The 22,585-nt window shown below is 38.8% G+C and overlaps 1 protein-coding gene and 1 long non-coding RNA gene across 4 annotated transcripts in view; one reads left to right on the top strand and one right to left on the bottom strand.

Moving 5' to 3' along the window:
- Positions 1-10,487, bottom strand: part of METAP1D (methionyl aminopeptidase type 1D, mitochondrial) — an 89,953-nt gene extending 79,466 nt beyond the window's left edge. The window contains exon 1 of one of the 3 annotated variants that reach the window (XM_036744538.1): positions 10,366-10,487. In XM_036744538.1, coding sequence (XP_036600433.1) covers positions 10,366-10,405 — 40 coding nt within the window. In that variant the 5' untranslated portion in view covers positions 10,406-10,487. The remainder of the gene's footprint in view (positions 1-10,365) is intronic. The other 2 variants (XM_036744537.1, XM_036744539.1) reach the window with 2 other exon arrangements.
- Positions 10,488-10,560: 73 nt separating this feature from the next.
- LOC118837579 lies at positions 10,561-22,260 on the top strand. The gene is made up of 3 exons (XR_005009571.1): positions 10,561-10,764; positions 16,402-16,587; positions 21,516-22,260. It is a non-coding gene; the product is annotated as an uncharacterized LOC118837579 (long non-coding RNA).
- Positions 22,261-22,585: the final 325 nt, after the last annotated feature.

Genomic DNA, 22,585 nt, shown 5'->3' with positions numbered 1-22,585 from the left:
CTAAAATCCTACCTTCTACAGGAAGCCTTCCCCAATCCCCCTTAATTCTAGTGCCTTCCCTCTAATTATTATTTCAAATTTATCTTGTATACAGCTTGTCTGTACAGCATTGTTTGCATGTTGTCTCCTCCATTAAACTGTGAGTTCCTTGAGAGCAATCTTTTGCCTTTCTTTGTATTCCCAGGACTTAGCACAGTGACTGACACACAGTAGGTGCTTAATAAGCATCTCAAATTCAACATGTTTAACAATGGAATTTGTTATCTTCCCCAGCACCCCCTCCCAAACCCATTGTTCTTCTGAACTTCCTCATTACTGTTTAGGTCAGGACACTACCATCCTCCAGCAACTCAGATTTACAACCTTGGTGTCATCCTTGATTCCTCACTCTTGCTAACCCCAAATATCTAATCATTTGCCAAATCTTGTTTCTACCTCCACAACATCTCCTGGATACAATCACTTCCCTCTTGTTACCCTAACCACCACCCTAATTAAAACTGACTCTCATTAAGACTATTGCAATAGTCTTCTAATTGGTCTCCTTCCCTCAAGACTCTTCCCAATCTAATCCATCCTCTGAAAAACTGGTATGATTATGTTACCCTCCCCCTTCCAAAAATATAAATATAAGCTTGAGTGTATAGTCCTTATACCCTGGCTTTTTTGTACTGGCTGTCCCCAACCCTAGAATGCTCTTCTCTTTCACCTCCTATTCCTGGAATCCCTGGGTTCCTTCAAGTCTCAGATCAAATACTACCTAGTGTGAGAAACCTTTCCTGCTTCCCCCAGGTCCTAGTGACACCTCTTCCAAGGGAATTTCATTTTCATAGGTCTTGTACATTTTTATATATTTATTTGCATTACAATCTGTCTTTCCCATTACATTCCTTTTTAATTTATGAAATAAAACAAGCATTTCCATAACATAGTATAGTAAAAAAAAAATATATGGCTGCACATGAAACTGAAAATCTATGTATAACTTGCTGTTCTTTTCAAATATACAATAAACAGGTAAATTTCTATTTTTCTTAAAAATTAATTATTTAAAAAAATTTTTTTCAGTTTACAACACTAAGTTCCACAAGTTTTTGAACTCCAAATTTTCTCCCCCTCTCTCTCCTCCCCATTTTCCCACCAGATGGCATATAATCTGATATAAGTTCTACATATACCTTCATATTAAACTTATTTTCCCAATAATCAAGTTGTAAAGAAGAATTACAACCAAAAAAATGAACCATGAGCAAGATATAACAAAACCAAAGATAAAATAAAACAGAGAGAGTAAATAGTTTGCTTCAATGTGCATTCAGACTCCTTTATTCTTTCTCTGGATGTGGATAGCCTTTTCCATCATCAGGCTTTTGGAGCTGTCTTAGAACTTTGCATTGTTGAGAAGAGCCAAGTCTATCAAAGTCATCACAGAAGAAACGTGTCTGTGTTTGTGCACAATGTTCTCCTGGTTCTGCTGCCTTCACTCATCATCAAATCATATACGTCTCTCCAGGTTCTTAAGAAGTCCATCGGCTCCTCATTTCTTATAGCACAATAGTATTCCATTACATTCATATACCACAATTTGTTTAGCCATTCCCCAACTGATGGACATCCCCTTGATTTCCAATTCTTTGCCACCACAAAAAGAGCTGCTATAAATATTTTTGTACATATGGGTCCTTTTCCTTCTTGTGTGATCTCTTTGGGATACAGACCTAGAAGTGGTACTGCTGGGTCAAAGAGTATGCACAGTTTTATAGCCCTTTGAGCATAGTTCCAAATTGCTCTCCAGAATGGTTGGATCAGTTCACAATTCCACCAACAATGCAATAGTGTTTCAATTTTTCCAACATCTTCTCCATCATTTATCATTTTCCTGTTTTGACCTGTTAGAGGAGAGATGTGGTACCTGAGAGTTGTTTTGATTTGCATTTCTCTAATCAATAGTGATTTAGAGCATTTTTTCACGTGACTATAGATATCTTTAAATTCTTCCTCTGAAAACTGACTGTTCACATCCTTTGACCATTTATCAACTAGGGAATGACTTGTATTCTTATAAATCTGACTTAGTTCCCTGTATATTTCAGAGATGAGGCCTTTGTTAGAGATACTGATTGTAAAAATTCTTTCCCAATTTTCTGCTTCCCTCCTAATCTTGGTTGCACTGGCTTTGTTTGTGCAAAAACTTTTCAATTTAACATAATCAAAATTATCCATTTTGCATTTTGTAACGCTCTCTATCTCTTGTTTAGTCATAAATTCTTCCCTTCTCCATAAGTCTGACAGGTAAACTATTCCCTTCTCTACCAAATTGCTTATAGTATCAGCCTTTATATCTAAGTTATGAATTTTGACTTTATTTTGGTATATGGAGTAAGATATTGGTCTATGCCTAATTTCTGCCATACCATTTTCCAGTTTTCCCTGCAGTTTTTGTGAAATAGTGAGTTCTTATCCCAGAAGCTGGCTTCTTTGGGTTTATCAAAGAGTAGATTACTATATTCGTTGACTACTGCATCTTATATACCTAACCTATTCCACTGACCTGCCACTCTATTTCTTAGCCAGTATCAAGTGGTTTTGATGATTGCTGCTTTATAATACAGTTTAATATCTGGTATAGCTGGGCCTCCTTCCCTAGCATTTTTTTTCATTAATTCCCTTGATAGTCTGGATCTTTTGTTCTTCCAGATGCATTTTGTTATTATTTTATCTAGCTCTATAAAATACTTTTTTGGTAGTTTGATTGGCATGGAACTAAATAAGTAAATTAATTTAGGTAGAATTGTCATTTTTATTATATTAGCTTGGCCTACCCATGAGCAACTGATGTTTTTCCATTTATTTAGATCTGACTTTATTTGCATGAGAAGTGTTTTGTAATTGTGTTCATGTTTCCTGGGTTTGTCTTGGCAGGTAGACTTCCAAATATTTTATAGTATCTACAGTAAATTTAAATGGAATTTCTCTTTCTATCTCTTTCTGTTGGACTTTGTTAGTATTATATAGGAATGCTATGGATTTATGTGTGTTTATTTTATATCATTCTGCTTTGCTAAGGTTTTTTATTATTTCAAGTAGTTTTTTACCTGATTCTTCAGGATTCTCTAAGTAAATCATCATATCATCTGCAAAGAGTGATAACTTAATTTCTTCTTTGCCTATTCTAATTTCTTCAATTTCTTTTTCTTCTTTTATTCCTAAAGCTAACATTTCAAGCACCAAATTGTATAATAGGGGTGATAATGGACATCCTTGTTTCACATGCGATCTTATTAGAAATGCATCTAGCTTATTCCCATTACATATAATGCTTGCTGAGGGTTCTAGATGATTTTAAGGAAGACTCCATTTATTACTATGTTTTCTAGTGTTTTTAATAGGAATGGGTGTTGTATTTTATCTTTTGCTTTTTCTGCATCTTTTGAGATAATCATGTGGTTTCCGCTGATTTTGTTGTTGATATCAATTATGCTGATAGTTTTCCTAATAATGAACCAGTCTTGCATTCCTGGAATAAATCCTACCTGGTCATAGTGTATTATCCTTGTGATGGGTTGCTATAATCTTTTTGTTAATATTTTATTTAAATTTTTGCATCAACATTCATTAGGGAAACTGGTCTATAATTTTCTTTCTCTATTTTGGCTCTTCCTGGTTTAGGAATTAGTACCATATTTGTGTCATAAAAAGAATTTGGTAGGACTCCTTCTTTGCCTATTTTCTCAAATAGTCTATAAAGTATGGGAATTAATTGTTTTTTAAATGTTTGATAGAATTCACATGTAAAACCATCTGGCCCTGGAGATTTTTTCCTAGGGATGTTCACTGATGGCTTGATTTCTTTTTCTGAGATCAGGTTATTTAAGCATTTTACTTCCTCTTTTGTTAATCTGGGCAATTTATATTTTTGTAAATATTCATCCATTTCCCTAACATTATCAAATTTATGAGCATACAATTGGGCAAAATAATTCCTAATTATTCCTTCAATTTCTTCTTCATTTGGAGGTAAATTCACCCTTTTCATTTTTGATACTGCTAATCTGGTTTTTTTCTTTCTTTTTTTTTAATCAAATTCACCAAAAGTTTATCATTTTTATTGTTTTTTTTTTCATAAAGCCAGCTCTTAGTTTTATTTATTAGTTCAATAGTTTTCTGGATTTCAATTTTATTAATCTCTCCTTTGGTTTTCAGTATTTCTAAGTCTTCCTTCTCCCATCTCCCCTCAAATGACTACCATTAGACACAAACAGGTATATGTACATAAAATTATTCTACAATACTTCTATTTATCAGTTCTTTCTCTGGATGTAGATTGTGTCTTCCTTCATATGTCCCTTATAGTTAATGTCGGTATTTAAAGTAGTCAAAATAATTTACTCACTGAAAGTAGTTCTTAAAACAATATTGCTGTTACTGCATACAATGTTCTCTTAATTCTGCTCATTTCACTCTCCATTATTGCATGGAAGTCTTTCCCTAAGATCATTGAGCTCATCATTTCTTACAGCACAGTAGTATGCCATCACAATCATATACTACAACTTGTTCGGCCATTCCCCATTTAATGGGCATCCCTGAAGTTTCCAGTTCTTTGCCACCACAAAGAGAGTGGCTATAAACATTTTAGAACACATAGGTTCCTTTCTTTTTTCCCTAATGATCTTTGGAAACAGACCTAGTAGTGATATTACATTACATTCTTAAGCTCCCTGAGGGCAAGGACAGTTTTATGTTTGTCCTATCATCAGCTCTTAGCCCAGTGCCTGGCACACAAAACAGCCAACTTAAGAAATGCCTGTTGATTGATAGATTGGCTAACACTAGCCTCATGAGCTAACCCTGCTACAGATGGCACAGAAGTGCATGAGTTGTTTTCAGGGACATGATTTGACTCAAAGCACATTTGAATTTGTATAACCACAGGTCATGTCAGATCTGGATTCTATTCAATAAATGACAATGATTATGCTACATTCGTATTACCTGCCTTTCAACAGAAGTACATATAACATATATATGACACCTTATTAAAACTGCCTCATACTATCAGGCAATTGGAATCAACCCTTGATTCTCTCTTAGTGGAAAAGAACACCAGCACAAATTATCCAAAACAACAGATAATTCTGAAGCAGTGTGGCTATCAGAAAGACTGCTGTATTTGAAGTCAGAAGATCTGAGCCTGAATTCTGACTTAGGCACTTACTAGCTATGTGACACTGAATTCTGACTTAGGCACTTACTAGCTATGCGACCCTGAAAAAGTCATTTATGAGCCTGTTTCCCGTCAACAAATTGGGGATAATGATTCCTGCACTACCTACCTTTCAGGCTTCCTGTAAGGAAAGCACTCTGGAAATTTTAAAGTGTTACATAAATGTGAATTTTTATTATTATTTTATCTGACACTGTACTATGTAATTATACAATTTTGCAGCAGATTTGCTTTCCTGACTATACCTGGGTTAGCCTAATGTTAAAGTTAGTTTGACTTCTCTGAGGACATACTGACAGGCAAAGGGAAAAATTGCCAAGTAGCATGCTGCTGGGCAACGTGAAGACAGCCTGGGACTCTACCAAAATAACTGTCCCCTGCAAAGAGATGGTAGCATTTCTCTTACTCCTTCAATGCTTTCCTACAAATGGGGCCATGGCGAGTTAGACCCGATTGAAACTACTTAACAACAACCACCAAACAACCAGAGCTATATGGGAAGTTAGGTGGTGCAGTGGATACAGAACCAGGCCTGGAGTCAGGAAGACCTGAGTTCAAATGTGATCTCAAATACTTACTAGCTATATGACCCTGGGCAAGTCACTTAACCCTGTTTGCCTCAGTTTCCTCATTGGTAAAATGAGCTGGAGAAGGAAATGGCAAACCACTCCAGTATCTTTGCCAAGAAAACCCCAAGTGGGGTCACAAAGAGTTGGACACAACAGAAATGACTTAACAACAACGAAAGCTATGCCATAAAACTCTCCCTGGACCCTCTTCATCCCCAATTCATTTTAGCATCTGAATTTCATCCCTTTCCTAAAATCCCTTATATCACGTTATCCCTTACATCATGCTAAACTATAGTATAAAATTCAAGTTACTATTATTATTATTATTCTAGCCTTATAAGAGGTGCTTATATCTTGTTTGTCCTTACATCCAGTTTTGATTTCACTCAGTCAGCAATTTCTACTTCCCTAGTACTTCCTTTCCATTTTTACTTTCACAAGTTAAAAGCTGGAGAAGACCTTTGAATCTATCTAGTACAACTCTCTCCTTTTACAGATAAGGAAAATGACACCTACAGAAGTGGACTGATTTGTCCAAAGTCACATAACTAATAAGCAGCAGAGCTAGACTTCGAACCTAGATCCTATGACTCAAGACTCCATGCTTTTCCCACTGTTCCATGCTGCATTCTAACACTAAGTTTCTGATCTGGGTCCTGATCACTCCTGCTTGGACTATAATGTTTTATATTTGTAAAGTATGCTTTGCCTATACTTTGTATAAACCTTATATGTGTAAAGTACATAATACTTGGAAGTATTGAAAATATTTTTAAATTTAAGATCTAACTTGATCCTCACAGCAGCCCTGTAAGATAGATATATCAGGAATAATTAGCTGCTTGGCAGATGAGGAAACAGAAAACTGATTTTCTTATAGTAATATAGTAGATCTGGAAAAAAGAACCTAGGCCTCTTCACTCCTGGTCCAGGACAGTCTAGTCCAGACACTCTCACTCACAGTCACCTTTAAGTCAGCGTTCATTGCTCTTGTTCATCTCCCTTCTAATCAATTTAGAAAAATGTCTAAATAACAACAATAACTAAAGTTTAAAAAACCATTTTCTTTACAGTAACAAAGAGAGGTAGTTAGGGCAAGACATTTTGTGCTCATCTTATGGAACTGAAACCCGAGTTTTTGAAAGATTAAGTGACTTGGCTGGAGTGGTAATCATCAACTAATAAATCAATCAATCAATAAACAAGAAGTTATTAAACACGTATTATGTGCCAGGCACTGGAGACAAGAAAACAAATGTGAAAGTCTCTGCTCCTGAGAAGTCTACAATCTAGCTGGAGATGACAATGTGCAGATATTTTGGAGTTCGGTCATATCTGACTCTTTGTGACTCCATTTAGAGTTTTCTTGGCAAAGATACTGGAGTGGTTTGCCATTTCCTTGTCCAGCTCATTTTACAGAAGACAAAGAGGGTTAAGTGACTTGCTCAGGGGCACACAGCTAGTAAGTGTCTGAGGCCAGATTTGAACTCATGAAGATGAGTCTTCCTGATTCCAGACCTGGCACCACCTCTCTGCCCCATGTACAAAGCAGATGAATTAGATACAAGATAGTTGGGGGAAGTGATTGAGGAACTAGGATCTGGGCACTATGGAGAATGAAAAGGATTGTGTAGAAAGTGGCATCTGAGTTAAGATGTGAAGGAAAGGAAGGATTCTAAGAGGCAAAAGTCAGAGGGTAGTACATTACAGGTATTCAGGACAGACTCTGGCAGAGAAAATGCTGTATATGAGAAGCAAAATGGCCAATTTGACTAGACCGTAGTGTATATGAAGGAAAGTAATATGATATGGTTGGAAAGGTAAGAAGAAGCCAGATAAGGAGGAGCTTTAAAAGCCAAACAGAGGAGTTTGATTTGATCCGGGAACTGAAGTTTAGTGAATAGGGGAATGATACATTCAGACCTCTCTGCTTTAGGAAAAATCACTTTAGCAGGTATGTGGAGGATGTATTAGAGTGGACAGAGGTTTGAAACAGGGAGATCAATTGGAGGCCATTGCAAGAATGTAGGAGATCAATGATGAGGACCTGAACTAGGGTTATGACTATGTGGGTTAAGAGTACAGGATGGAGAGCCCAGATTCAAATCTAGCTCTCCTAAGTGTAAATACTTTCCACTATTAACCTCTCACATTCTTTCTCTTAATTATTCTGCTGCTATATCCTTCAGACCCCCGGGGACTGCTTTGTGATCTGCTAAAGTGCAGCTAGGTGGTACAGCGGATACAGCCCTGGACCTGCAGTCAGGAAGACCAGAGTTCAAATCTGGCCTCAGACACTTACTACCTATGTGACATTGGGTAAGTAACAACCCTGTTTGTCTTAGTTCCTCATCTGTAAAATGATCTGGAGAAGGATATGACAAACTACTCCAGTATCTCTGTCAAGAAAACACCAAAAGGGATCACAGAGAGTCAGAAATGACTGAACAACAACAAAGCCATCTTAAAGAGCCCTGGGCCTTGTCATCAGCCCTACCACAAACACCTAAGAACCACCAGGCTTTTCCATCTGCCCTGTAGCTGGTCCTTCCTACATGTATTGTCTCCTCTGACTAGAACGTGAGTTCGTTGAGGGTAAGAATTGTCCCTTTTTAAACTTATATCCCCAGCACTTCAGAAGCAGCATGGTTTGAACTGGGTTCAAGGCCAGGAAGTCCTGCTTCTAGGGTTTAAGTTCTGCTCCTGACACATTTAGGTGTGTAACTTTCAAAGACTACTCCTTATCCAGGAGATCCCTGCACCAATGAAAGCACTGACCTAGTCCCAATCCCCAGCCTTGCTTGGCACAAACTAGGGGCTTGATGCTTTTTCTTTCATTCATTCTTAAAAACCTCCAACGGCTCCTCACAGACCTCTGCAGCAAATCTCCATTCCTTACTCTGAAGTCTGAAGAGGGATCCCTTCAACCAGTCTCCTTCTCCAATTTACCTCTTCATTTGTATATATGCTAGAGCAGTACTGCCTCTCTGTCCAGTCGTGTCCTGACTCAAAGTACCGAGTTCCCCACACTTGGAACAACCGTACTTGTCGCCAAAACCTAGGAAGCTAATATGATTCTAACACATTTCCCTGATTAAGAAGAATAAGGATGTATCATCTTACTCTCATGAAAACATTCTAAAATCCATTTAATAGCATTGAGAGTAGAAAGTTCAACCCCCCTCAATTTATAGATGAGGAAATGAGGCACACAAATATGAACATATATATTTGGTAAATGAGAAAACAAGTACTGGAACCCAAGTTTCTACTAAACCCTCTACCATGCTCCCCCCACCCCCCCAGTAAATATACACTAGTGGTTCCCTATTACCTCCAGGTTCAAATATTTTTTAAAAATCCTGTTTGCCATTTCAAAACCCTTCATAACCTGCACCTATAACCCTCTTCCGGTCTTCTTACGTTTTACTCCCTACCTACCACAGGGTCTGAAATTCAGTGACACCAGATTCCTTGCTGCTCCTCTCATGTGACACTCTCTGCATTTGACCTAGCTGACCCCCTGTGCTTGGAATGCTCTCCCTCCCCATTCTCTGTCTTCTGCTATTCCTCCTTAATTCTAGTGTCTTTCTTCTGCTGGTTATTTCCAACTTATTCCATACATATCTTGTTTGCCGATAGTTGCTTGCATGTTATCTCCCCATTACACTATGAGCTCCTTGAGAGCAGGTACTAGTTTTTGCCCATCTTTGTCCCCCAAGAGCTTAGTAGGATTCCTGGCACATACTGGGCAGGAGAGGCAAGATTTGAACCCAGGTCCTCTACCTCCAAATCTAGCACTTTTTCCACTGTATGGGAAAATCCAGCTTCCACTCTACGTATTCCTCTTATTTGTGAGGATGGTCATAAAAACGGTTATGAATGCTAGTATGCTGAATGGCCACAACTTAAACTACACTCTGACACCAGCAGAAATCTCTGAAGCAGCATTTCCCCAAGTCTTAGCATATAATTAAGGAGGGAAAACAATAAATGAAATGTACACAGAATCTGAAGTAGTAACTGCTGGTAGGATGAAGAGATTTGGGAGGGAGGGGAATATGGAAGAGAGGGATGGAGAAAGGGAAAGTGGGGGGGGGGGGTTAGGGCCAGGAGAGAGAGGGAGAGAGGGAGAGAGAGAGGGAGACGGAGAGGGAAAGAGAGAGTAAGAGGGAGAGGGAAAGTGTGGAGGGGAAGAGCTGGGGAAGAGGGAGGGAAAGGGGGAGGAGGATGGGGAGGGAGGGAAAGGGAGAGGGAAAGAGAGAGAGAAAGAGAGAGAGAGAGAGAGAGAGAGAGAGAGAGAGAGAGAGAGAGAGAGAGAGAGAGAGAGAGAGAGAGAGAGAGAGAGGGAGGCATGACCTAGCCAGGATGCAGGTGTGTAAATATGTCTATATGTCCTAGTCAATCTGTCAACTTGTAACTCTTGCGCGTGCGCGCTAAGGCACCGACATATACTGTGTGTGTATGTGTGTGTGTGTGTATGCGTGCGTGAGTGTGAGTGTGATGTGTGTGCGCGCGCGTGCGTCTGTGTGCACACACACGCTTCAGTCCGTCCCAGGCTCTTACCTCTACTGAGGACCAGGTGGACACCTCTGGGCGCCGCCATCTTGGGGAAGGTCACGTGGTCAGGAGCCCCTTTCCCCCTCCCCCTCCCCCTCCTCCCCCCCGCCTCCACTGCCCCCGCCCGCTCACCCCGACTTCTCTTGGCGCTCCTAAAGACTTGCGGGAGGGGGTGGGGAGGAACTGTAGTGGAGTCGGGCGGAGGAGCAGCGCGCGTGCGCAGGGAGTGACTGGCTGCTGGAGCTCTAGACCCAAAGCACTCCCGGGCCGGAGGAGAAGCCGACCTAAGCGACCCGCAGGGGCAGCGGCCGCTGCAGCCTCCTGGGCTGCTCCGCCCGCTCCTCCCTAGCCGCCCCCCTCCCGCCCCCGCGCTCACTCGTGAGTGAGATGCTGAAAGACTGTCAGGTAAGGGTTGCAGCAATATTTTTGGCATCGCTTTGGTGCATGAAAATGTGAAGCCGGCAAGATTTTGGGAGGAAAAAAAAAATACAACCCTCAGCCTTAGAATGAACAGCTTCTGTCACTTTTTTTTTTCTTTTGCAAATTCTTTTCCTTGTTGGAGCTTCGGGGTCGTCTTTCTCAAAGTCATCCTCAGCCGCTGCCCCATTGCTGTTTCCCCAGAGCATCCCGGACTACAACTTGCTACTCAGCAAGATAGGGAGGACCTGCGTAGCTAATGAAATTAACCCCATGCACTGGGTCATTCGTGAGCTGGGAATTTTCTCCTTTTCTCAGTGATAAACTTTCCCATGACGATTTTTGCTCTCTTAAATAGTAGAAGAATCAGAGATGGGATGTGGAAAGATCATTGGATTTGGAGTCAGTTTGTTACCTTGGACGAGTTACTTAACCCTTCAGGCTACTAGTTTCCTCGTCTGTAGAACGGGTATCATAACAATATTTGCCCTGCTCACCTTCCAGGTACGGTGAGAAAATCAGGCTGCAAAACTTAAAGCAAAACAAACAAAATAAAGTAAAAACAACCGACAACCCTAACGCACTACATAAATGTGAGGTGTGTCTAAAATGACCTCCAACTCTAAATCCAAAGACTCTAGGAAACAGAGGCAGATTTCAGGCAATGTCACTGCGTATGGATAGGGAACACAGAAGGCCCACTGGTCTCCATCACACTGAGGTCAGACTTCGCTATCCCACCTCAAGAATAGCCCTTTCTCTGAATGTCATTATCTAGTTTGACTTGGTCTAGTACCCCATCACTCTTTGGGCCAGTCTAGATTTCCATCATCACCATGAACCATACAAATCATAATACCATCCGACCAAAGCCCCAGAAGTAAACTTGCCTTGTTAAAAGTAGTGGCAATACAGTAACGGCCATTGTTCGATTTGCGCGATGTGTTATGATGTGGCTCTTTGATTTAAGGAAAATTAAGTATACATGCTCATTTGAGGGAAGATGCTAAATATTTTTACTCTTGAAAACCAAATACGAACTTTTGGGGACAACCCTTCAAAGATAAAGGTGGAACATGGTTCTGATTTCTTTCGGAATGAAGGAAAATGAGATGTACAGGTTTTCCCTCAAAATTAGATAAAATCCTTTATTATGTCATGAGAGGCTCTGTTTTTCCAAACTTGAACATCCTCTACGGCAGAATTCTTAACCTTTTTGGTGTATCATGCATCCCTTTTGCAGCCTGGTAAAGCCATGGGACCCTTCTCAGAATACTGTTTTTAAATAATTGAAGAAAATGCTAAATTTCAGTTAGAAATTAGCAAAGATAAAGATGTAATTTTTTAAAGGATCACCTGTTAAGACTCCTTGCTCTAGTGGACAGAACATCTGAGCCTCTTAAAGACTTTGCTAAACAGCCCATGCTTCATGCTTGAATGCAGTGGGAAGAGTAGGAAAGCTATTTAAGTACATAAAATATATAGTAGTATGGGGGAGGGAGGAAACTCTAGAGACCCTAGTTGAATGGCAGAAACCATTGACATAGAAAATATATTCCTCTGATTGTGCTAATTGACTCTCCAACCAAATGTACAATGGCTATATTTCAATGCAGTTAGAAGATAAAATAATAATCATAATCCACAATTTTAACAGTGCTTTAGGGTTTACAAAGTCCTTTGAAGAACCACCTATTAAATGGTACTAGTTTCCAGAAGAGTTGAAATACAAAAATCATGAAATGTCAGAGATGGTAGAGATCATCTATTCAATTCTCTTCTCCTATAGATAAGGAAACTGGTTAACAGGAATGTGAAAAGATTTGCCTAGGGTCACCCAGCTAGTGAATAGCAGAGTTGAGGTATAGGACTCAGGTCCCTTGATTTTCAGTGCAGTGTTCTTATATCACATAGTGGGAAGGAACTTTAATTATCTGGATTCAACTGGTAATAAACAAGTTATAAAACTGATACAAATGATATCTCCTTCAAAGACTTTGAAACTAATTTTCATCCTGTTACATCCTTCTGACCTTAGAAAGACTTGGAAGTCTGCAGATTTGATCTTCTAAATTCATTAATTTACATTAAATTATGTATGTAGGATAAAGGGATCAGCTAGACTGCTAAAGAATCTCTCAGGTCTCTTCATTCCATGAGTTTGAGTAATAAAGAGCATTTGAGTGGAAACTGATAGATTTAGGGGTCTGTTCTGAGTTTTACTATTTATTTGCTGAGTAGCCAATAGTATTAAAATACTTCTCTACCTCTGTGGTGTGGGAATTAATCATACTATAAAACTGCATTATTTTGGAAGTAACAATAATTCAGACATTGTATACATGGTTGTTATTGAGTAAAAAGTTTGAAACAATTTCTTCCTCTGAAGATTTTCAGGGTCTTGCAAGGGGAATCCAGTCTAAAATAAGTAACTTTTTCAACCTGGAGGCTCAAGAAATAAAGGTTCCTCCAACGCGCCTTCAGCGCTGCTTCCAACAGTTTATTCTTGTTAAAAGATGTTCATCCTTAATTCAATACGTTTTTTTAAAGTGCTATTGTGAATCATTATTTTTAAATTAACTTAGTTTTTCATTAACTTAGTAGCAACAATTCATATCCCAATTTGTAAAATGTATTGTACTTGATAGCAATAAAACTTCATTTATGAAATATATGCTGCAATTCACCTTTCACTAAGCAAAATTGGGCCTTTCTTCTCACCTCCCACCACACTATTATTCTAGCCACATCAGTAATGTTTTACTATGTGGCTGTACCTCACTTTACATAATATGTGTTCCTAAAAAAATGTAAAAATTTAGCTTCTATATATTCATTCACATCCAAAATGCAAGAAAGCCTAGTACCTCTCAAGGAATTCCGAGGCAAATCGTTTTGTAAAGTAAATAATGCTTTTGTAATACTAATAACTACCTCCTAATTAATGTATTATAAATTTGGATTTTTTATAGGCTAGATTTTTTTCATGGAATACATCTGTACTTTTTTTTTAGCTGAGACAAAGGTGCTTTGAAATCCTTAGATGAAAAATGTTACATAGATATGCATTACAGTTTAATTAGAAATAATGTTGTATTTCCTGCTGGAAAGAAAGTAGGATCAGATGGCCCCTCAGGGAAACTGGGAAAATCCTGGTGGCCTGGCAACCTGAGCAGCTTTTAAAGACTTGTCCAAGGCTAAGGTAGCTTCAGTTTTAGCTCTGGGCCCCAGCCCTCAGTTTTGCTATTTGATCCTGAAAATCAATATTTTAACTAAACAAGATATAATAAATCATTCACTATTTTACTCTGTGACCTGAAAGAACATTTCCAGTCCTCTGTTGATTTAATCATGCCAGCTTAATTTTTGTGCAAGTAGTTGTGAGAACTTCCCTTAATTTTTCCTTTTCTGATTCAATCGTTTCATAAATTTCATCATCAATAAAAGTTATTTTTATTCTTTTTTTTCATTTAATTCCACTTTTAAAAATTAGTGTGGTGATTAAATGAATCTTTATGAGGCCCTAGATACGGATCTAAGTTTTTGATCAAAATATTTTTCTTTTGGGGGAAGGAGACTGGATATTATGTTGTTGAGGTTTTTTTTTGTTTGGTGAAGAGAATGAAATGAAAGCAAAATAAAGATATATTTGATTTGTAGCACATCCTCCAACTCTAGTTTACCAAATTTCTATTTGAAAGTCATTTGGTAACCCAATAACTCTTAAAGTAACACTCACTCATTTCTCTTGGCTTGCTTTAAAAATAATGTCTTTACCCTGTTTAAGACTTTCTATTCCTCAAACACGACATTCCATCTCCGGACTCCCTGCATTTTCACCGGCTGTCCCCCATGTCTGGAATTTTCTCCCCTTCATCTCTCCCTCATGGCTTCCCTGTCTTCCTTCAAGTACAAGCTAAAATTCCACCTTCTACAGGAAGTCTTTCTCAATCCCCCTTAATTCTCATGCCTTTCCTTTGTTGATTAGTTGCAATTTATTCTGTGTATTTCTTGTTTGTACATAGTGGTTTCCATGTTTTCTCCCATATTAGACTGTGAGCTTCTTCACAGCAGGGACTTTTTTTTTTTTGCTTTTCTTTATATCCCCAGTGCTTAGCACAGTACCTGTCACATAGTAGGTACTTAATAAGTGTTTAGTGACCGTGTTCCCCTACGTAAATCCTAATTTGATCATCACTATGTGGCCATGATGGGAAATCATTTTAGTTGAGAAGAGCATTAGATTTTCTTCATTTGTTGAACTACCAGCAGCAGTTTAATTGGTTGCTATAATTTTGGATTATTTTGCATTGAGAGGAAATTTCTGGAACTTAAGAGCTACCTAATGTTAGAGGTAGTACTTTCACACATTGTCATCCATGGATCTGGACTTCCCTTGTGGGGAAGGGGATGATTTTTGCATTTCTTTGAATTTCTTGCAGCAACAATTCAAATGCCTTTCCTTTCAACCTTTCTCCAAGTTCAGCACTGGACAGTGATTTTGATGTCATTTTGAACCCAGTAGGAGTATTTAGTTAAGTAGAAATTAAAGGGGGTGGGGGACATTATTTTCTTTCTCTTTGCTCACTTTATAAGTGAAATAAAATGATTTTGCCTGAACCCAGGCCAACCCAATTTAGCGCCTTCCCCTCCTAACTCCCACAGTCAAATTTCTGAACAGAAATGCTATTCATCATTTGACAGCCAGAAGTAAGTATTTCAATTTATCACCACCCCCATTTTACTGCCAATAATAGTGGTGGACAATCAGTGGCATGAAATTGGCAGTAGACTGAACATTTAAAATGATGCTTACCTTTCCTAATTATATGACGTCTAGTGACAGTTGTTTCTTGAAGATAAAGAGAAAACATGCACATCAATGTTTGTGGAGACTCAAATTACAAAAACTTGGTTCCTCTTAATAAAGGAAGCCCTCGATTCACTGCCAGATACATGATCTGTATTCATCATATTCCACTGAACTCTGTACTTCTTTCTTTCCTCACACAAAATACACAGCAACAAAATAAAATTTACAAAAGCATTTTTAAAAATTACCTCATTTGCACTAGGCAACGTCCAGAAAAATGTCTCTTCCCAGCTTTGAGATGGACAGGGGAAGAGTTAAGTGGGTTCATGTCCAGGGGCCTCAATCTTAGCAAAATAGAAAGCCAAGTTATTTACTAAAATGAAGGGGGCCAGTTGGAGTTTTTCATGTTTTCATTTTTTTTAAACATCCAGCTTTAGATTTTGAGTTCCAAATTCTCTCTCTCTCTCCAGCCCCTCTCCCACCATTGAAAAGACAAGCAACATGATACCCATTATACCTATGAAGTCATGCAAAACTTATTTCCATATTAGCCAAGCCATGTTGCAAAAAGCACACACACAAAAAAAAAGACAAGAAAAAAGAAAGCAAAAAAAATATGCTTCAATCTGTACTCGGGGTTCATCAATGTCTTTCATATTTCCTGTGACCACCTTCTGATATGTTAGGTAAGCTAGTCATCTTGATGTATGTGTGGGAAGGAAGGAAGGAAGGAAGGAAGGAAACAAGGATTTATTAAGCACCAGGCACTATGCTAAATGCTTTATAAATATTATCTCTTTTAATCTTCACAGCAACACTGGGGAAGGAAAAAATCATGCAAAGAATTCAGTGTCTTCAAGAATTTGTCTACAGACACTTGTTAAGTGCCTGCTCTGTGCTAGGCACTATGGTAGGTCCTGGAGATTCAAAGACAAAAATGAAACAGTAAATATGGACTTCTTAGAAATATTCTATCAGAGAAAACAACATGTATACATGTAAGTAAATATAAAGTGACATGATATGCTTTTGGGAGGAGAGGTATTATCACCTGGGTGGATCAGGATAGGCCTCATATAGGGGCTTGTTCTTGAGCTGAGCTTTAAATGAAGCTGGGCATTCTGAGAGGTGGAGGTGAGGAGGAAGAGCATTCTATTGAATAGAGTATAACCTATACAAAGACATGGGGATGGAAGATGAAATAGCCCTATGTGGAGAATGACAAGAAGTGCAGTTTGACTGAACTATATAGTGTGTGAAGGGTAGTAATGTATTATAATTCTGGAAATTATTATTTTAATTTAATAATTTAAATGCCAGAAGAGTTTTTATTTAATCCTTGAGGTGATAGCCATGGGAACACATCAAACAGGTAAGCAATAACAATTGCTAGAAGGGAATTTGAAAACAGTGATGACCCCAACACTTTTCTTTCTTTTTGGTCTGTTTCCTGGTTCTTTTGCCCACAGGACCATAACCAGTATGAGGCTAACAGAGTTTTACCCGAGGGTACCACCCTGGAAGAGGACCATACTTCGGAAGGTACAAGGTTCCTTCCCTCTAGAGAAACCAGTTCTCCATACTTCACCTTGCAGTCTTTTTCCAGCCTTTTCCTGAAGGGCTCAACTGTACCTGAGCCTCACTACCCCAGGGTCCAGTCTAACAACCCTATCCCCTACGATAATTGAACCTTAGTGTCCTCTCCCCTACCCCAAATGTTCTGACCCAAAGTGAAATTATTCCTAGTAAGAGGTCTGGGTAAGGTTTGGTATGGAGGCTCCCCACACTGCATGGGTGCCCTGGAAGCTGGTTCTTAGAAAGGGTATAATTAGTCAGGAGAATCTTCACCAGTATTGCCTTCACTAGGCTGAACCAAAGGATTCATGAAAAATCTTATGTACAGTTTGGAGGAGGAAGGACCCTACTATAGGAGTGTTTAAAAGGTGAAAATAGAATAATTATCTATCATCACTATACCCTGTGGTCTAAGATAACATACACTTCTAGAAAAGTTTTAAAAAGGTGTAGTCTTCAGAAAAAGAAGAGAGGTCACTAACTCAGAACTTGGTGAGTGCCCTCTATGTGTTATCATCATAACAGCTCTTGTCTCCTCTGACACTGCCACCACTCTAATGCAAGCCCTCATCATCTTAAACCTAGACTACTGAAATAGCCTGTTAGGGGTTTGTCTGCCTCAAGTCTCTTCCCCACTCCAGTCCATTCTCCATTTAACTGTCAAAGTGATTTTCTTGAATACTATTGTCTCATGGAAAATGATGAGCAGGATGCTTTCAGAAAAACCTGGAAAGACTAACATGAGCTGATACAAAATGAAATATACTGTGTACAAATTAACAGCAATATTGTAAGATGATCAGCTGTGAATGACTTAGCTATTCTCAGCAATACAATGATCCAAGACAACTCTGAGAGACTTATGAAAAATGCTATCCATCTCCAGAGAAAGAACTGAATACAGACTAAAGCATAGTTTTTTTTACTTTATTTTTCTTGAGGGTTTTTTTGGTCCAGGTTTTCTTTCACAACATGACTAATATGGAATGTTTTGCATAACTAGACATATATAACCTATATTGAATCGCTTGCCTCCTCAATGAGTGGAGTGGGAGGGGGGGAAGGGAGAGAATTTGAAACTCAGAGTTTTAAAAACTAATGTTAAAAATTGTTTTTACATGTACTGGGGAAAAACAAAATTCTAAATAAATTCCAAAAAAAAGTGATCTACTTAAATTGTAGGTCTAATCATGTTGCCTTCTTCTTCACCCCACCTCCAATTGAGTAAACTCCAGTGGTTCCCTCTTGCCTCCAGGATCAAATATAAAATTTTCTGGCTTTTAAAGCCATTCATAAACTGGCCCCTTCCTACTTTGCAAGTCTCCTTACAGTTTACTCCCTGGAATGTACTTTACAATCCAGTGATACTGGCTTTCTTAACCGTTCCTTGCCTAAGACTCTCCATCTCCAAACTCTGAATTTTCACTGGTCTTTTCTCATGCCTGGAATTCTTTCCCTCCTCATCTCTATTTTCCAACTTTCCTGGCTTCCTTCAAGTCTCAGTTAAAATCCCAACTTCTGAGAGAAGCCTTTCCTGACCCCCCCCCCTTTCATGAATACCTTCCCTCTGAGATTATCTCCAGTTTATCCTATCTATATCTTGTTTGTGTATGACTGTTTACCTGTTGTTTCCCTCATTAGCCCGTGAGCTCCTTGAGAGCAGAGACCATGTTTTTGCCTTTCTTTGTATCCTCGGCACTTAGTACAGTGCCTGGCACACAGGAGCTTAATAAAAATGAAGGTTTTTAAAAATTAAACTTTATTTTTTCAATTAACAAATGTTCTCCTCTCCCTTTCACCTTTCTCTCACCAATTAAAAATGAAAGAAAAACAAAACCTCCATTATAAACATCAAGCAAAACAATTTTTTAAATGATATTTTATCTTTTTCTCCAGTTACATTCAAAGATAATTTTTTTTAACATTCACTTTTTAAAAGTTTGAGTTCTAAATTTTCTCTTTCCCTCCTTCACCCCCCTTTCCCTGAGACAGTAAGCTATTAATTATAGGTTATGCATGTTCACTCATGCCAAAAAATTACTGTATTAGTCATGAAGCAAAACAAATTTCTGCATTGACCATGTCCAAAAGAAAAAAAAAGGCAGGGATATATGTCTCAGTCTGCACTTTGAGACCATCAGCTCTCTATTTGGAGGTGGATAGCATGTTTCATAATTGGTCCTCTGGAATCACAATTGTTCATTACGCTGACCAGAGTTCCTAAGTCTTTCAAAGTTGTTGGTCTTTACAGTATTGTTGTCATTGTAGAAACTGTTCTCTGGGTTCTGTTCAGTTCATTCTATATTAGTTCATACAAGTCTTCCCATGTTTCTCTGAAACCATTAATAAATTCTCATTGACTTGATTCGACTATACATGCCCAATATTTTATACAGATTGTGTGAGAGCAGAGAATGAAAAAAATATGACTGCTGCCTTTAAGCAACTTAAACAATCACAGGTGAAATAATTTACTTCGGGCTAAAACGCCAACATTTGTGGTTCAAACTCTAAGGAAGACATGCAAACAAGAATTAACGCCAGATAAGGTAACAGGACCAAGAGTATGTTTGAAAGAATTTTTATTCTGGCTCTCCGCAAACTCCTAAAACTGATTGCCTAAGAAAAATAAGAAAATGCTCCCTAACCTTTTATCCCTCACATCCCAAGATTTCTCTTCTTATAAAGAGGATGGTGTAAGAGACAAGGTGCCTTATCTTACATTTCTGTGCCAGAAGAGACAAGTGTCAAAGTGTGCAGATGAAGACAAAAACTTCCTTTGCCCTTTTGATTGGTCTTTAAAACAACATATATTGAGGTCAATAGGTATTTAAGCTAGGCTTTAGACAGTAAGATTTTACATAAACTTTACCCTTTTATTCCTCTTTACTTTTTTCCCCTCTTGCTTTCTTTTTACCAATTTGTCGCTTCTCTCTTCTTTGCTTCATTCTTTTCTCCCTGTTATGAGTTGTCCTGTTATTCTCTCTCTTTCTGGGTTTCCTTCCAAATTGAGCTACCCTGCTGTTAACCTGCATACCTTTTTTCCCACTTCTCTTCTTTATCTCCTATTAGCTTTTGCTAGACTCATAGTAAGTTATGTTTATGGGTGAATTCTTGAGAATGTGAGGCTGCAAGTATATATAGGGTTATATTCTTTTAGTCTAGTGATTATGGGGGTGGGCATGAAGAGAAGGGCAAAAGGACCAGTCGTCTCACTGGTATAGGCTTTTGAAATTTTCTGTAGGTAATTTTGACTTATTCCAACTATATAGATTAAATTGTTTTCTGTTCCTTTGCAGCCACACCATTTAGTTTTCTGTGAGAACCTTTAAACGTTTATATCAGAAAATACAACGCAACCTGGGTATAAAATAAGCAGAGTTTTAATGATAGAAAAAAATGCCTCTTTCTTGAACTGGTGTATTTCTCAACCTATTCTTCCCAGACTCACCTTCCTCCCTCCTTCTGAAACACACACACACACACACACACACACACACACACACACACACACATTTGAGGTTCAGTAAGATCCTGCTTGATTTAGGCTCTGGAAATAAGAGGGCAGATGCTGTGACTTCCCTTCCCATTGATCTATATCTCATCTGCCTTCACTTCGGTCTACTTCAACTGAGTAAAACTACATTCAGTCTAATTTAACTGGAGGGCATTCTTCTCATCAGAGCCACGTTCAAAATCATTGCCAGTCCCTCTGCTCGATAAAGAAAGAAAAGCTGCAGCTGCTGTGAGAACAGACAGCACACGGGGCTTACTCTGCTGTCACCCAGAGCTATCACAATGGAGAATTCAGGAAGCCCAGGCAAATAAACATTTACAGCCCACGGCTTCTGCACAGATTCACCTGCCAAAATAACTCATTACAGTTCCTAAAGACTCATCCAGCTGAAGTGAGAGCTTGACTAAAACCCATTTCCCAATTAGTCTTTAATCTGGGAGGGGGAGAGGAAATCATATTTAAAATCCTGTGAGCTTGAAGATGCAGTCCTGATGGCCTAACTAGATAACCCTGCGTAGAGCTACACTGTTAATTAGTGCAGGAAGTTCTCTCAAATGAACCTTCAAAGTAAGGAGGAGTTTAAACAATCCATATAATCCCCTTCACTTCCTACAATGCCATGAATAAAGTACATCTTCAACTATGTTTGATTCTGGTGATCAAATAAAAATACTACGATCTGACTCACTTGGATAGTATTATTTGTCAGATTTTCACTTCTAACTCCAGAATTAGCCTCATTTTGGAGAAGGTAGATTTTAAGTGTCACCAACAAGGTATGCTTCAGATTGCATTGTGTGAAGAACTTTAAAATGTCTTTTTTTTTCCTTTTAGCTCTATCTGGCCCTGAACCAAGGTATGAAGATCTATTACCACAAGCAAGCCTTTTTCACCTCCGGTATGTGACATGGGAACCAATATTCTGATGGAAAGTACTGAGAACATGAATCTTCACCACAGATCCATGGGGTATCTGTCTATTGTCTGAGTTGCTAGATCTGCAACTTGGAAGTATTAAGCACAGGCCTCATCAGGAACAGCCGTCTGACTGGTTAAGCAATTAACTAATTAGGTTAAGCTCCTATGTGGGAGGCCTGACCACATCATTCTAAATGTTGAATGGAAATCCCAAATGATCAACCAACTCTTGAAAACAGTCACTGAAAATTCCATCCATCACTGCCACACATTTCACCTACATCCTTTCCCTCATCATCAAAGTAACCAGAGATCAGTTGATGACCTATGAGCCAGGGTGAATTTTTTTCAGGGTGAATTTTAAGGCATTTTTTTGATGGGGGGGGGGGGGAAGGAACAGCAGTTATCTACTGCCCCTGGAAACTTTCCCTAGCTAATAGCCCAGGAGTATAGCCCAGTAATTTGTCTGCTGTCCTTTAACAGCAATAATGACAAGTCATATTGACATAGTGCTATAAGATTTGCTAAGTGTTTTTCTTTAAGCCTATCCTATAAAGTAGGCAGTATGTATATTATTATCCCCATTTTACAGGTGAAAAAATGGGATTCTAAGAAGATGAGTTGTATATGGTTACACAGAACTAATAAATGTTTGAGACAAGATTTGGATCCAGGTTTCCTGATTCCAAAGCCAATATTTTTTGCTGCAGTGATTTGGAGCCAGCTCCTCTTTCTCAAAGGCAATACGGTGTCCTGGGAGGACGAGCACTTCTGGTGTGAGGGCTTGCTGAGCCCTTTTCAGGGTTGCTCATCCACCTTTGGTGTCCATCTGGCACTCAACTCTCACCTGTGGGTCCAAGAAGTTGTAACATGCACAGTGACCATACCTGGATAAACTGTCTTAGCAAAGAGGTTAAACCAGGTGAGGATAACCAACAGGCCTCAAACCCATTGGTGAGTTGGGGGGTGTCTACATCAAGCGTGTG

This window comes from Trichosurus vulpecula, chromosome 2 (assembly GCF_011100635.1).
Source record: "Trichosurus vulpecula isolate mTriVul1 chromosome 2, mTriVul1.pri, whole genome shotgun sequence".
Taxonomy (NCBI): Eukaryota; Metazoa; Chordata; class Mammalia; order Diprotodontia; family Phalangeridae; genus Trichosurus; species Trichosurus vulpecula.
The sequence above is the reverse complement of the archived record's forward strand: the minus strand, read 5'-3'. Positions and strand labels throughout refer to the sequence as shown.